This window comes from Pyxicephalus adspersus, chromosome 4 (assembly GCF_032062135.1).
Source record: "Pyxicephalus adspersus chromosome 4, UCB_Pads_2.0, whole genome shotgun sequence".
Classification (NCBI taxonomy): Eukaryota; Metazoa; Chordata; class Amphibia; order Anura; family Pyxicephalidae; genus Pyxicephalus; species Pyxicephalus adspersus.
The window spans coordinates 110740338-110753825 of NC_092861.1; the positions used below are offsets into that span (position 1 = coordinate 110740338).

The window sequence follows — 13488 nt, forward strand, 5'->3', positions numbered from 1 at the left end:
TCTCTCAAAACCATTTGCTAACTTAAAGTTTGTAGATAGATAGGCTAGCGGATATCAAGGTAACAGCATTCTTTTGACAAGCAAGAATCAGTGTAAATTGGAGATAGGTGGTGTGTTTTTAGTTCAAAACTGAAAGTTATAGTTGCACTGGATTTCTTGTAGATAAGCCATTATCTGTTTTCTGTACTTGCAATTTTTTTAAAGAAACAAAAAATGTGATAATCTGCATGTTTTCCAGGGATTGATTAAATATATTATTTTTCCCTGTCGTAATATAATCACAGCTTTTTATAATTAAATAGATGGTGTCTTCCAGCTCACTATATTCATGGAAAAAGTATTCTAATTTCATCTTTTCAGCTGTTTCGTTCTTGCCATAGTCATATTTATGTTTTTTTCAATATTACATAAACCAGTGTTTCCTTAACATAATGTCAGGTTTGGGCAGCCAGGAGTTGAGTGTTATTGCCAGCATGACAGTGTTTCTACAGTAATCCAGCTTCAGTTTCTGATTAATGAGGTTAGTGCAATCATTTTAATCTTTTCTCTGACATCACTGGCTTAAACATCGCCTCTCTCTACTCTGCTCTTATCCTATGTTCCATGTTTTGAAAGTATATGGTGAAACGTTTACAATAGTGTGCATTTATTACCTCTTTACACCTTATGATTGTGTAATGTTTACAGATGATTTACAAGTTTTCTTCCAAACCATTTCTCATTAAATTAATTTATGGTTATAAATATTTGATTATAAATACATATTGATCATTATAATTAATAATAATAATAATAATAATAATAATAATAATAATTAAAGAAGGCTGTATCCAAAACATTATGGTGAAATCTGTTAATGACTGCACTGCACTCCTTAAGTCATAGTTCAGATTTTGGTTCCAGAAGAACCTTGATTTGACTAGGCACAGTTATTAGTACATCTGAATTATGAAGCCTTTCGTTATTTATACTAACTTTATGGGTCATTGAGTGACATCTTCCATGTGATTTGGTCATCGGGTGCATGTTTTCCTAATGCCTGGACGTTCTCCAAATTGCTAAGATGTTTTGGAGGAAATTAAGACAAATGCTCCATGTGTTCCACAGCTCCCCCCAGCAATTTTGGTGATACTGTATTTGAAACTTTTTTCCAACAAAATCTGTTAAAATAAAAAATAGATACATTGTACCACTGCTATTCCTTTTTTAAGGAGTTTTCTTCAAATTTTATTTTGCATTTTTTGGTATTATCTGTAGCAAGATAAATTTAAAAAAAATAAATCCACCTCCACCAAAAATACATGACTATAGCTATGCTAGAGGAGTTCATACATCTTCTAATCAGGGCTGTGCATTTGCATTTATTTGTAAAGGGAAGTGTTTCTTGATTTTTTTTAACATGGGGGAACCCCTTAAAAAAAAAGTTCCAGGCCCTACATTCCTGGCCACTGAGAAGAATGTCACTCTTACAGATAGCCAAAAAGATCATTAGTATCCAGTAACCTGACCTGAAATCACAATTTGCTAATTTTTCAAGGAACCCCTAACAACCTCTGAAGGAACTATTGTTGAGAAATACTGGTATCAGGGGTTTGTGCTTTGCAATAGTACAAACTCCCTATAGGAATAAGTGAGAGTGCACAACATGAGTGAGCTAATGGTCTAGGAAATTATGACAAGCACCAACGCTGCAGCATTTTGGCAATATCTCACTGAACTGAATGGGGGATGTAATAGATTGGAGAATGGAGACGTTTTAGATTGGCTGAAAGTGAGGGTGGTGCCTGGGGTCACAACAAGCTATCATGTAATAATAGCTGCTAAACTCAAAAGAGTTAGTATTTCTTTTCTTGCTGGGTCCCTCCCTATTTATTACAAACAGTAATTTTTTGACTGATAAAAATACTTTTTTATTTTCAAAGGGAGCGCTTGTGAGTGCCTTGACAGATGACACCTTACATCTTTGGAATCTGCGACAAAAGAGGCCTGCAATACTGCATTCGTTAAAATTCAGCAGGGAAAGGTAAGATGAAAACCTTTTCTCTAAATATATACTGAATAACAAAAAATGTTAATGCAGTTTTTTTTGTAATACTTGGTATGTCATTGTTTTTAACAGGTATGTGGTAATGTGTTTAAAATGGATGTTGAACAGAACAGCTTTAATCTTAATGAAAACAAAATGAATAATTCTGTTGGTAATGCTCCAATATGTGTCAAATGTTGTGTTGTGGATTCTTTGTTAGAATGGTCCACTACTGACAAAGTAAATATTTGCTGTCCTGTAGCATATATCTAATAAGGCTAATTATAACTAAGCATTTATCTGAAAAATCCTTCTTTTACTTTGCATTCCTCATAAGGGGATGCATTACATTTTCTGACCTGTGTCTGTAATATGAAATCATCTTCTAAATATCCCACCCACTGTTTTTCTCAAAGAATATGGAGTCTGTCCCTGAGAACCTCAATCACAGTTTGTAATGTTGGTAATTGTTTCCCTGGGGGTCTGTTGGTGAGAAATATGCACCTTATGACCCTATAATAAAAGGATCTCTCTTCTTCTACTTCAATCATTGTAAAGATCTGCAGTTCCTTGATCTCATTCTCTGTTTATTGATGTTTCATCCACACTTGCCTATTCTGCTGCTCTTTGTGGATCTGAGGCTTCTGCAACCTCTCCCACTGCCTATTCAGCTCCATCTCTAGTCAACAATGCACCATTACAAAATCACCAGTCACCATTCACTGGGCTGGGCCTAACATATGGAATCAAAGCCCTGTTTCTCAACAACAATCTCCATGCGGCATCGTATAAGGGATCTTTACATGACCAAAAAATCAGCTATAGGGAACTTAAAAGCAAAAATGATATTGAGTATTCGCCCTATTTTTATTCACCTTTTAGGTCTTTCAAGCTTTACAACTTAGAGAGAGAAAATTTATCAACCAACAAAATTAAAAAGTGGAACTTATCATAGCTGGTAGTGTTTCCTTAATTCTGCCAGCAATGTCTGTCAGGTAGTTTCTCTGGGTGAGGTCCTGCATAGGGACTTTCTGGCACAGCTGGTTGCCTGGGAAGCCTGAGATTAAGGAACATGATTGTTCGCTTCAAGACATTGGGCCATTGATTAAGGCAGGTATAGTGTTCATGAATAAGGACATTTTAAATGTTTAAAGAGAATTTCACCTGCAGAGAATAGATACTGAAGGGAAGTGGTATGTCTCAAAATAATTTAAGAAAAAGTCTCCTTAATGAAAAGGAAATTGAAGCCTGGAATGAGAATCCCAAGGTGGATGCTTCAGTCCGTTGATTTGGTAAGTTTGTAACTGTTCCCTTAGATGATGGTTTAGGGTTACAAGAACTAATGGGGCAAAAAAGGGTGGATTTGAAGGTTTTGGTGCTTTTATATTGACCTAATGTGGCTGAAGCAGATATTGCCTCTAAGAGCAGATAATGTATTATGTTATTAAAGGGTTCTTCCTTGTTTGGTTCAGAAGTTATTTCTCAAAATAGGAGTAGTGGAAGGTTGATTTTTTTTTTTTATAGTGGTAGGATGTTCCCAGATCGTAAGCTCAAAAAAGAGAAAAGGGAAGACAGAACCTGATATCCCAGATTTTAGGGAAGTTTAAAAAAAAAAAAGGACCAGTTAAACAAGTGCCACCCTTCCTTAAGGGTTAAGGATATTTCCCCCCTTTGTTTCTGGTTCCCAGGGTCTTAGGATGCCACAGGTTGGTGTTCATATTTGCCTTTCCAGGTGGAAATGGTAATGTATGCAATGGAGGTTTATGACAAAGGTAAACTGAAAAATGCTATTATGCATGTTCTAATGCACCACTCAAGTCAGTGCATGCTAAGGGTTGCCTTGTAATTGCTTTAACGATTGTGGTACCATTTTACCTAATGTCTTCCCAAAGGTTCTTCACCAAAACTGATCATAGTGGTTGCTGTGTTCGTACAAAATGGCTTACAGTTGATTCCCTATCTAGACCACTAACTGGTAAAAGTACAGACACAGTTGCAGCTGGATAGTAGTCCATAGTGTTGGAAGGTCTCTAGGACGTGAGCTGGATTGTAAACACCAAAGGACATTCTCCAACCCTAGCTCAATGAGATTCAGTTCCTTGGCTTTGTCTTTTCATTAAACATTTACAAAATCTATGTTACATAAAAGAAAGTGAAGATTAGAAAAGATAAGAGAAGTAAAAAGCTTTCAGTTCAAACTGGCTTTATCTTTCAGAGAAAGCATGAGCTTGTCTTTCAGGCTTCTACTGGCCTTCAGGGGTCAATCAGTCACCCAAATTGTCAGGTTCTGAAGCTCATGATCTGGCATGCAAAAATAAGTGTTGGGGTTGCAAAACCTGTCATCCCAAGTATTAGAAACTGTAATTCATTCTTGGAAGGAAGATACCACCAAATAATATTAAAAAGCATGGTTCATCTTTCTGGAATAATGTAGAAGGAAGGGAATATTTCCTTTTAAACATAACAGCCCAGGTCCTGAGTTTTCTGTAAGAAGGGATGGCTTGTAACTTGTACAATACTAAGGCAAGTAGCTGGTATTAAACTTTTGGACCGTAGATTTGTAAAAGACTTATGGAATATAAATCATATCCTTGGTCATTCACCAGACCTCCTCCTTAGGACTTGAATATAGTTCCAATACAAATGTTATCTCCTAGTGCCACCTTACAAAATTCTCAAAATGCCACGTCCCAAACAAAACTAGACATAATCAATTGGACATCAATCCTGCTCAGAAAATGGGAAAGAACACCGGGGACTTCTAAAGCATTAATATTATACTCACTTTTTTTCTACAAAACCTCAAACTATTTATATTAATTTAATAAAAAACAACAATAATGGCAAAACATGATTAAAACAGTCATACAGTTGATTGACTTTCAAAAAATCTCCCTTTTAAAACACTCAACACAGTTCTCAAGTCTTTATCGCCTGCTTTGTCAGGAGTTTTGGAGATCTACAAGCATATAAAATAATCAACAACACAACAATTAATGAACCATTTTCTTTTTATCAATGAATAAGTATGAATAAAACACAAAATAAAGCACTTTCATTTTCACTTTACATCTTATTCACTAATAATCACAATAGTACAACCACTTAAGGATTAAGGTGCAGTATACAATTACTAAATAACTTAGTCATAATTTCTACTCAAAAGCAATATGGCCTTACTTGTCTCCCTATATATGTTAATATAATCAAACATCCTCGGAGTGTAGGTCCCGGAGAAGCTGTCCCAGCTGCAGGGGTCTCCATATATGCAGCGAGGGTGTGCACACGTGGAGGCCAAGATCCACCTCCTGGCAACGAGTGACGAGTGTTTCCTGAAGACATAGTGTTTAGACTTCAGTTATTCTATGTTTGTCTGTAAAAACCACCAAAAATGATGTAAGTGCTTTATTCTATGTTTTTTTCATATCTAGTGATTGATAAAATTGGTTCATTAATTGTTATGTTGTTAAATTATTGTATATGCTTGTAGGCCACTACAACTTTTGATGAATCCTGGTTATATAGACCTGCAAAACACGATAAGTGTTTTAAAAAGGAAACTTTTTGAAAGTCAGCAAACTATATGACTTAAATATAGTTCCTAATTCATTATTGGATCACTTCTATAAATCTCTAGATGCCATTCCTTTAAAGTTTTTGTACTTAAAAATGATTCTCCTGGTAGCAGTTACTACCATCAGGAGGGCATCAGAGTTTCAAGCTATGAAGGTCATTGATCCCTATTTGGCCATTTCAAAATCCTATGTAGTGGTAAAGGTTCCTCCTGAATTTTCACCCAATGTATCCGCTCTGTTTCACAGTTCTGAAGTCCTTTCTACCTGTCGGAAGCTAAAAACCGGGAAGGATTTTGGTTGAACTATTTATATCACTTTTGATATGTCATTATCACTTTTTAAATTTTTTTTTTTTTTTAGGCGGTTTATTTGTTATATATTGTGCCAGTTTACTATATTTTATGTATTATTTGTTTTCTTTATCCACCTTTTGAAAAAAAATGTTTTATGTTGAATTCCCATTATACACATTTTAGGGGATGTCATTTCTGTTGTGCAAATGGTTGCATTCCATGCAAAGTATTTTATATGACAACTTTAAGTACACCAATAAATCTAGAGCTTAACGAATTTCTTGACCTTTTTTTGTCGTTCCATACTCCCTTATATGCCTATGTCATGAATTATTTTGAGATACAGGGTTGATTAAATATCAAGTTTGAAACCATAGGCCATGGAAAAAAAATGTCTTATTGCTAGAACAAACACCATCCTTATATTCAGTGTGGCATGTTCTCAGCACCATGTGCTTGCTTACAGAAGAAAAGGGCAGAGTAACATAATTAGTGTACAGCTCCAGCTTTATTATTTAAAAATCAGGTGTAATAAATTAGGAATAATACATTTCAAACATTATTGATTCATGTTTGTGGATGAACACAATTGGCAGGTTGTAAAGGGGATTGGGAACCACACAGGCAAGCACTGCAGAAGTTCAATACCGGTCTTTTTGTTTGACCCAGAAAATAAAATAAGCTGAACTTCAGATTAAGTGAACTTCACATAGATTGAAAACAAAAGGTAGTGCTTACTTGAGCTTTAATAATGATAGGAGCAACAGGACTAAACAACTGCTTGCTGGAGGATAGCAACAGTGGCTTGGTCCAAGCAGCTGATTTGGGAGGGCACCCCCACAGATAGATGAGATAAATGGCTTTACAGGTATTTTCCTAAACACAGGAGGCGGACATACCTGTCCAGCTGCTGTGAATTTCTGGCATGCACTGCAATGTATGCAATGTAGACATTGTAAAATTACCTGCTGAAGTTTAAAATGAGTATCCGAATGGGAAAGAAAAATAATTAGGTTTTATGGGGAATGGTCCAAAAAAGGCAATGACTGGTAAGCAGTACTTCCCATAGGTCAAAAAGGAATGGTCAGAATGGTTCAAGCTGACAGAAAGGCATCAGTAAATTCAATAGCCACTTGTAACAACTATGTTATGCAGAACAGCTTCTCTGAACATTCAACATGTCTAAAGCTACGTACGCACGTCAGATTTTTATCGCCCGATAATCGGCATCGGCCAATTATCGGGCGAAAATCTGCCGTGTGTACAGTCGGTGTCGTCCATCGTGCGCTCCCTTGTCGTTGGAAAGGATCGTGAAAGATCCTTTCCAACGACAAAAATTGGAAGTGTGTACGCAGCTTAACACTGACACAGCTGGGCCTACAGTAGCTGGAGATCCGTGACAAGCATAAGCAATAGGCTAGTGCAGGTAGTCTAATGTGGGCATCTTGATACGAATTAAGCAATGTTTTAAATACCACAGCCTGCTTTAGTATTGTTGCTGACCGTGTCCATCCCCATGACTGGAGTGTACCCATCTTCTGATGGCTACTTCCAACAGGATAACATGCCATAAAGCTCAGATCATCTCAAACTAGTTTCTTGCACATGGAAATGAGTTCACTGTATTCAAATTGTCTTTAGAGTTGCCAGATCTCAATCCAGTAGCTCTCCTTTTAAGTGTAAGTGGAGCTTTGCATCATGGATTTGCGGCCAAACTTATCTGCAGCAACTGTGTGATAATTTTATTTCAGTTGGGGTGTAACTTATGTTTGACATGGGTTTGGAATACACCTCAAAAACATAGGATGTATTTGTTATTTATTATTTTCAATTTGCCCCCTTATTATAGCAGAACATTTTACTTTTTTCTTGATAGATAAGTAGTGACATGGCACCCTTAAGCCATTTCACATTTTTTTTTCTCTGACTAATAATTTTAACACTCTTAACACTTCTAATTTTCTGTTTATATAACATGTTCAGTGCTATGACATTACTGCATTTTATTCCTATTTCAATCTAGCGGTTAAGCTTGCAATTACATGAAATCATAATACTGTTTGGTAAATGCACCCAACCTTTTGTGATAATTGTTCTGTTCATACATCTTTGCATTTTATAAAAAGAGTAAAAGTTTATGGAAGCTTTTACAGTCAGTACATGATGATAAAGCAGAAACAGGTTGGAATAGACAACGTAATAAAGGCCTGGAGTTTTTTTATTGTTGATAAAGTAATCTGTCTGGTGGAGAGAATTGAAGATGGTATATGTCATACTTGCAGTAAATATATCACTAATGGCTGGCTAAACTTAGATATATGTTGCGTTTGTCAGTTTTTTAATACAGGAAAAAGAAAAATGTTAGAGATGTTAAAGACATAAAAACTAAAGAGAGGACTGAGATGATGAGAAAGAAGAAAGGAAAGAGAGGAAGGCACTAAGGGGAAGGAATATGGGTAAGTGGTGTCTAGATGAGGCGGTAGGGTATATAGTAGATCACAAAAGTCAGATGAGTGTTTGCATACAAAGAGTGGTGGATCCTGTAAAAGTGATACATATTATCCACAAGTTGAAATTTATTGGTCAAAGCTGTCTGTTCCTCCATGCGCTGTAGAGGGTAAAGTTCTAATACCCTTTTGTGGATGGTTGGGTACTTGATTTCCAATGGTGAGGGATCACTGTTAAAGTTCCTCTTAGAAAAAGTGAAATAAACTCTTCCTAATGGAGCCAGGGATCACTAAGAGCAGAGCAGTTCCTAGTGTAATAGACAATCTAAGACCACTGATCTGTAGTAAAAAAAATAAAATAAATAAATCACACCTATCTTTGATCCCACAGATCCCTCGATCTGGTCCCTCTCCCTCCTCGAATTATTCGTCCTGGTGGGTGTCGCAAAAATAATCCTGATAATTCCTGATTATTGAACTTACCTGTCAGTATAAACTCCACGGGGTCCACGCATAGGCTGCTGTTCAATAGACACGAGTGATTCCGGTGCTACAATTCCCGGCATCACTTGCGTTTATAAAATACGGGGCCATGCATAGACCAGGCAGAGGCAGAGAGGCTGCTGGTCTATAGACGTGAGTAAATGTAGTAGTGGCTTTGTACTCGCGTCTATAGAACAGCAGCTTAATATGAATTGCAGCTGGCCCACTGTTACTACGGATTGCAGTAGCGGCAGGCCAGTTGAAAATTAATACTAAGAATACTTTGGGGGGCCAAAAAAAAAAAAAAAAAGAACGTGCTGGGGGTCAGATTTGGCCCCTGGGCCAGATTTTGACACCCCTGCTCTAGATGGTGCTGAATAGTATAGACTAGATCAAGGGTGCCCAACCAACGGCTCACAGGCCTCATTCCCTGTCTGCTCTTTCTGTTCATTGTTTTGTAGGGGTTGGGGTGCACGCATCTCCAACGTTCCTCTATGAGATTGTGCTGCCAGTAGAGGGAGCTTCCTGAGCATGCTCACCGTGAGCTCCCTTTGTACTCCGTGTACTACAGACCTCTGCAATCAGCTGTAGCTGCTCCCTACCCACCTTGTACTGTGAGATAATCGCAGCAGCAGCATGAGAGTTGTGTCTGTGTCCATGCAGCGGTCATTATCCCCCATGTATAAACCTTCATATTGCCTACACGGATTTTCATAGAAATGTGAAATTTTCAGGGTACACAGGGGACCATGAGAGCTGTTACTTAAACCAAATTTTAGTGCCCCAAAACATAGGGTGACAGATACGGGGTAACAAGCATAAAAAAATGTATTTTACATTAAGGGGACCTATTTCAAGACGTTGCTCCCCAAATTGAGTTTGCATTTTAGGGACCCCCAGGGGCCACTTCCATGGCTCATTCACAAAACTTCAAAACTGCGTTCAAACTGGCATTGAGGTTGCAGTTTGGGTACCCCTGTAAGAAAAGGAAAATGTAATGGCAAGTGGGGAACTCTTTACATTTTTCTAGAAGTATTTATTGCAGTGATTTTGGGGTACAAAGACGGTTAATGCCCCCCTAAAACTAACAGGACGCATTGTATGGTGTATTAGTGTGTAAGTTCTGCTCTTTGGTACATGAATGGTGAACAGGGAACAATAAATGACCAGTCAGCACTGTATGATAGATTTAGTTTTGTATCTTTCATTAAAAAAAATGAGCATCAAATAGTGAGTGCAGAAACTGTATGTTACAGAAAGTAGAAACATTTCAATTTAATTTTTTTTTTTTTTTTTAATTAAACAGACATCTTTAATGTTTGCATTTTGCCCCGTTGGTTTTATCCCAATGTCAACAGCGGCCCCAAAAGGTTGAGCACCACAGAACTAGATGAATTATGTTCTCTAGAGGGAAGGTATATGTCTAGGGGGAAGGTAAATGTGTTTTTGTTGTTTCATAAATGATATTGTTACTATTGAGAGACTAACTTACCTCTGTCTCCAGGGTCTCATTATTTATACTGGCTAGAAGGTGTAGTTTTTGTAACATCCTCAGAGTTTTGTAAAGAATTTTCTTTAAAGCTAAGTTCTGGTGATTTGCAGAAGGGATGTCCTAAATATGTTACTCTAAATTACATCATGGGGAAGGTTAATGATACTTTATTACATCCTTTTACAAGTTCCCAAGCTTTGATGTTGTGTTTCATAGGGAATTAGTTTATTCTATGGGTTTAATACACGTTTTGGCTTTTGTTCCCAGATTTGACAGGTACACCATTAAATTCACATATATTTTATACACTGAGATGCCAACTAAATAGTGGATTTCTTTTAGGTATAAAACATATGATGTCAAAAGAAGACATGTAGTTAAAAGAAGAAATATGTTTTTTTCCCTTGAATGTAGATAAATGAAAATCATGCTATTCCTGGAAGCACAAACTGCTTTGATCGCTTTGAAGGAGGATATGCGTGTTCAATAAGCATTTGCCGGTTCATAGTGGTACTAAGTAATAGCTGAAATGTGCTTTTAATAGCTCTCTCCTGACTCAAAACATGTTCAGGGATATTGTTTTTCCTTAAAAAAAAAAAAAAAAATCATTTGTAATTGTGTGCAGTGGTTCAGTCAAGGCAAATATGTCTTACACTACCACCTAAAATTATCATTTATATCAGGGGTGTCAAACTCTTCCCGGGGGCCAAATCTGGCCCCCAATGTCCTTTTGTTTTTGCCCCTAAAGGAATCCTAAATTTGAACTGCAGCTGGCCCGCGCTGCATTGAAAGAGCGTCGCTGCTACAATTCCCGGCATCACTTGCATCTATAGACCAGCGGGCTCTCTGCCTATGTGTGGCCCCGCATTGGACTGTTTTATAGACACAAATAATGCTGGGAATTTTAGTACCAGCGCTATTTCAATGAAGAGGGAGTTTCAGCGGCGGGCCACTCATAAGATTTAGCCCCGCATTGGCCGCGTCTGGCATTTCCAGCACTCCCCCTCAGCTGTACTTTTCCTCGCTATTACAAGGCATGGACTTGAATGGTTGGATTTTCATAGAAGAATATTGTTATTATTATTGTTAGCCTGTGCAAAATGTTTACCATTGAAATTTAACTCAGAAGGCTACAAATAGAGAAAGAGGCATAAGATTTTTTTCTTAAATAAAATATTTTTTTTCCATGCCTCTTTCTCTACTATAAGCTTGTTCCAGATTGAATGTGAAGCAAAACCTCTTTGTTTCCATATGAAATGGGCTTATATCTAATTAAAAGGAAAAAATTCCTCAATATTTTCAATAAATTTCAAGGTTGGCCTTTTGAATTTTGTCCCTCTGTGTATTTGAGTTTGACACCCCTGCTTTATAATAAAGATATACTGTAATGAGCTGGAAAATAAACACATGGAGTGTGTACCAACATGCAGCCTACCTGTTCAAGCTTTGAATTTGAACTTGTGTATAGATCATTGACATTGAAACATTAATGTATTCTAATTAAGCAGTAGAATTCACTGCATATTCATTTTTTTTCTAATTTCTTCTTATGTAAACACACAGATGTTTTAGTTAGTATGGGTAAATTTTAGAATCCTCACTTTCTGCCTTGATATGGCTTGATAACAAAAACTTTCCTACAATGGTACTAAACAATCCTAGAGAAAGAGGCAAAGCTCCACCTCAGTACAGATAGTGCCCTGGTTACATAAGAGATAGGCACTGTAGGTTTGTTCTTAACTTGAATTTGTATGTAAGTCGGAACAGGTACAATATTTTAATAAATGCAGTTTGGACAGATGTTGTCTCAACATATTATTAGACAGCATGGTGTCAGTTACTGTAAAAAATCCTCACTATGAGCTGACCACAAACAAAGTAAAAAGAAAAAAAATCTTTATGGAGCCTTAACATTCATTAACTTCTGGAGCACCTGAGCTTTGATATGCAAAAAGAAACAACTTCAGTGTTTGTCTTGGTCATTAAAGAGGATGCAGAAAGGAACTCAGTCCTTAAGATCACCCACAGCCTCAGCTGTGTTTATCAAAATATTTGTTCTGCAAGTCATGCAACCCTCCCCCAAGCCTCCGTCCTGCACAGGAGCGAGCAGGGAAACCCTGTTCGTATGTAGGAGGTGTCCGTATGTCGGATGTCCTTAACCCAGAAACTACCTCTACATAGAAATAGATTTCTTTTTTACTGAAATTGAGCAAGTGGTCTGGTGCATGGAACACATCTTGGCCTTTTAAAATACGTGTTACTTTTTTGTATTTTCCAATAAACACTGCGCACATTTCCAGGTTAATGAGGCAGCTTTTTGGGCATGCTGAGAAGATGTTGAGAGAGGAAAAAAAGCATGCGCCCAAACTAGAAATCAAATGATATTATTAGAACTATGCCTAACATATTACATTTATTTATAACATTATTTATTAAACAGTAAGACCAGTGTTATTGCAGTGCGGTTCAGCAGCCTAACACGTTAGTGAAATTCAATCAATTTTATGCTCTGCAACCAATCAGAGGTTTGGTGGAATTTTTGCTTCTTCCGGCCCACAGTCACAGCATTTTAATCTATGTCTTTCCTTGGACAGGTTGCAGACTACTAAGGCTTTGTGTCAGATGATTGGTGCTCGAAACAAACAAGTGTGTAAACACCTGCCATGTATACAGTGGTAATTGTAGTTTGTTAATCTGCCATATTCCTTTGGGGGAGAGCTCTTCCCCCTCTCCATAAAGCAGAACCGAGCTATGTGTACAGTGCCCCTTTTTTTATCTGTCACTGGAAGCTATCAAGAAAGATTGTTTCCAGCAACAGTGATATGTGTGTACATAACCTTAAGCTGCGTACACACTGCCAATTTTTGTCGTTGGAAAGGATCTTTCACGATCCTTTCCAACGACAAGGGAGTGCACGATGCATGAACGGTGCTGTACATACAGCACCGTTCATGCTCTATGGAGAGGGGAGGGGGAGAGCGACGGAGCGGCACCCTGCTGCGCGCTCTCCCCTTCCCTTTCATTAGGATCGGCTGTCGTCCATCGTCCGTGGATCCGGCAGGTCGGTTGTCCGGACGATGGACGACACCGACTGCACACACGCCAGATTTTCGCCCGATAATTGGCCGATGCCGATTATCGGGCGATAAAAATCTGACGTGTGTACGTAGCT

The 13488-nt window shown here is 37.7% G+C and overlaps 1 protein-coding gene across 1 annotated transcript in view; it reads left to right on the forward strand.

Annotated features, from left to right (window-relative positions):
• The window catches only part of STXBP5 (syntaxin binding protein 5), a gene marked incomplete in the record, with an annotated part of 197039 nt that overhangs the window by 50857 nt on the left and 132694 nt on the right, over positions 1–13488 (forward strand). Inside the window, 2 exon segments of the mRNA XM_072409289.1 lie at positions 439–520; positions 1923–2023. Of these exon segments, the coding sequence (XP_072265390.1) occupies positions 439–520; positions 1923–2023 (183 nt within the window).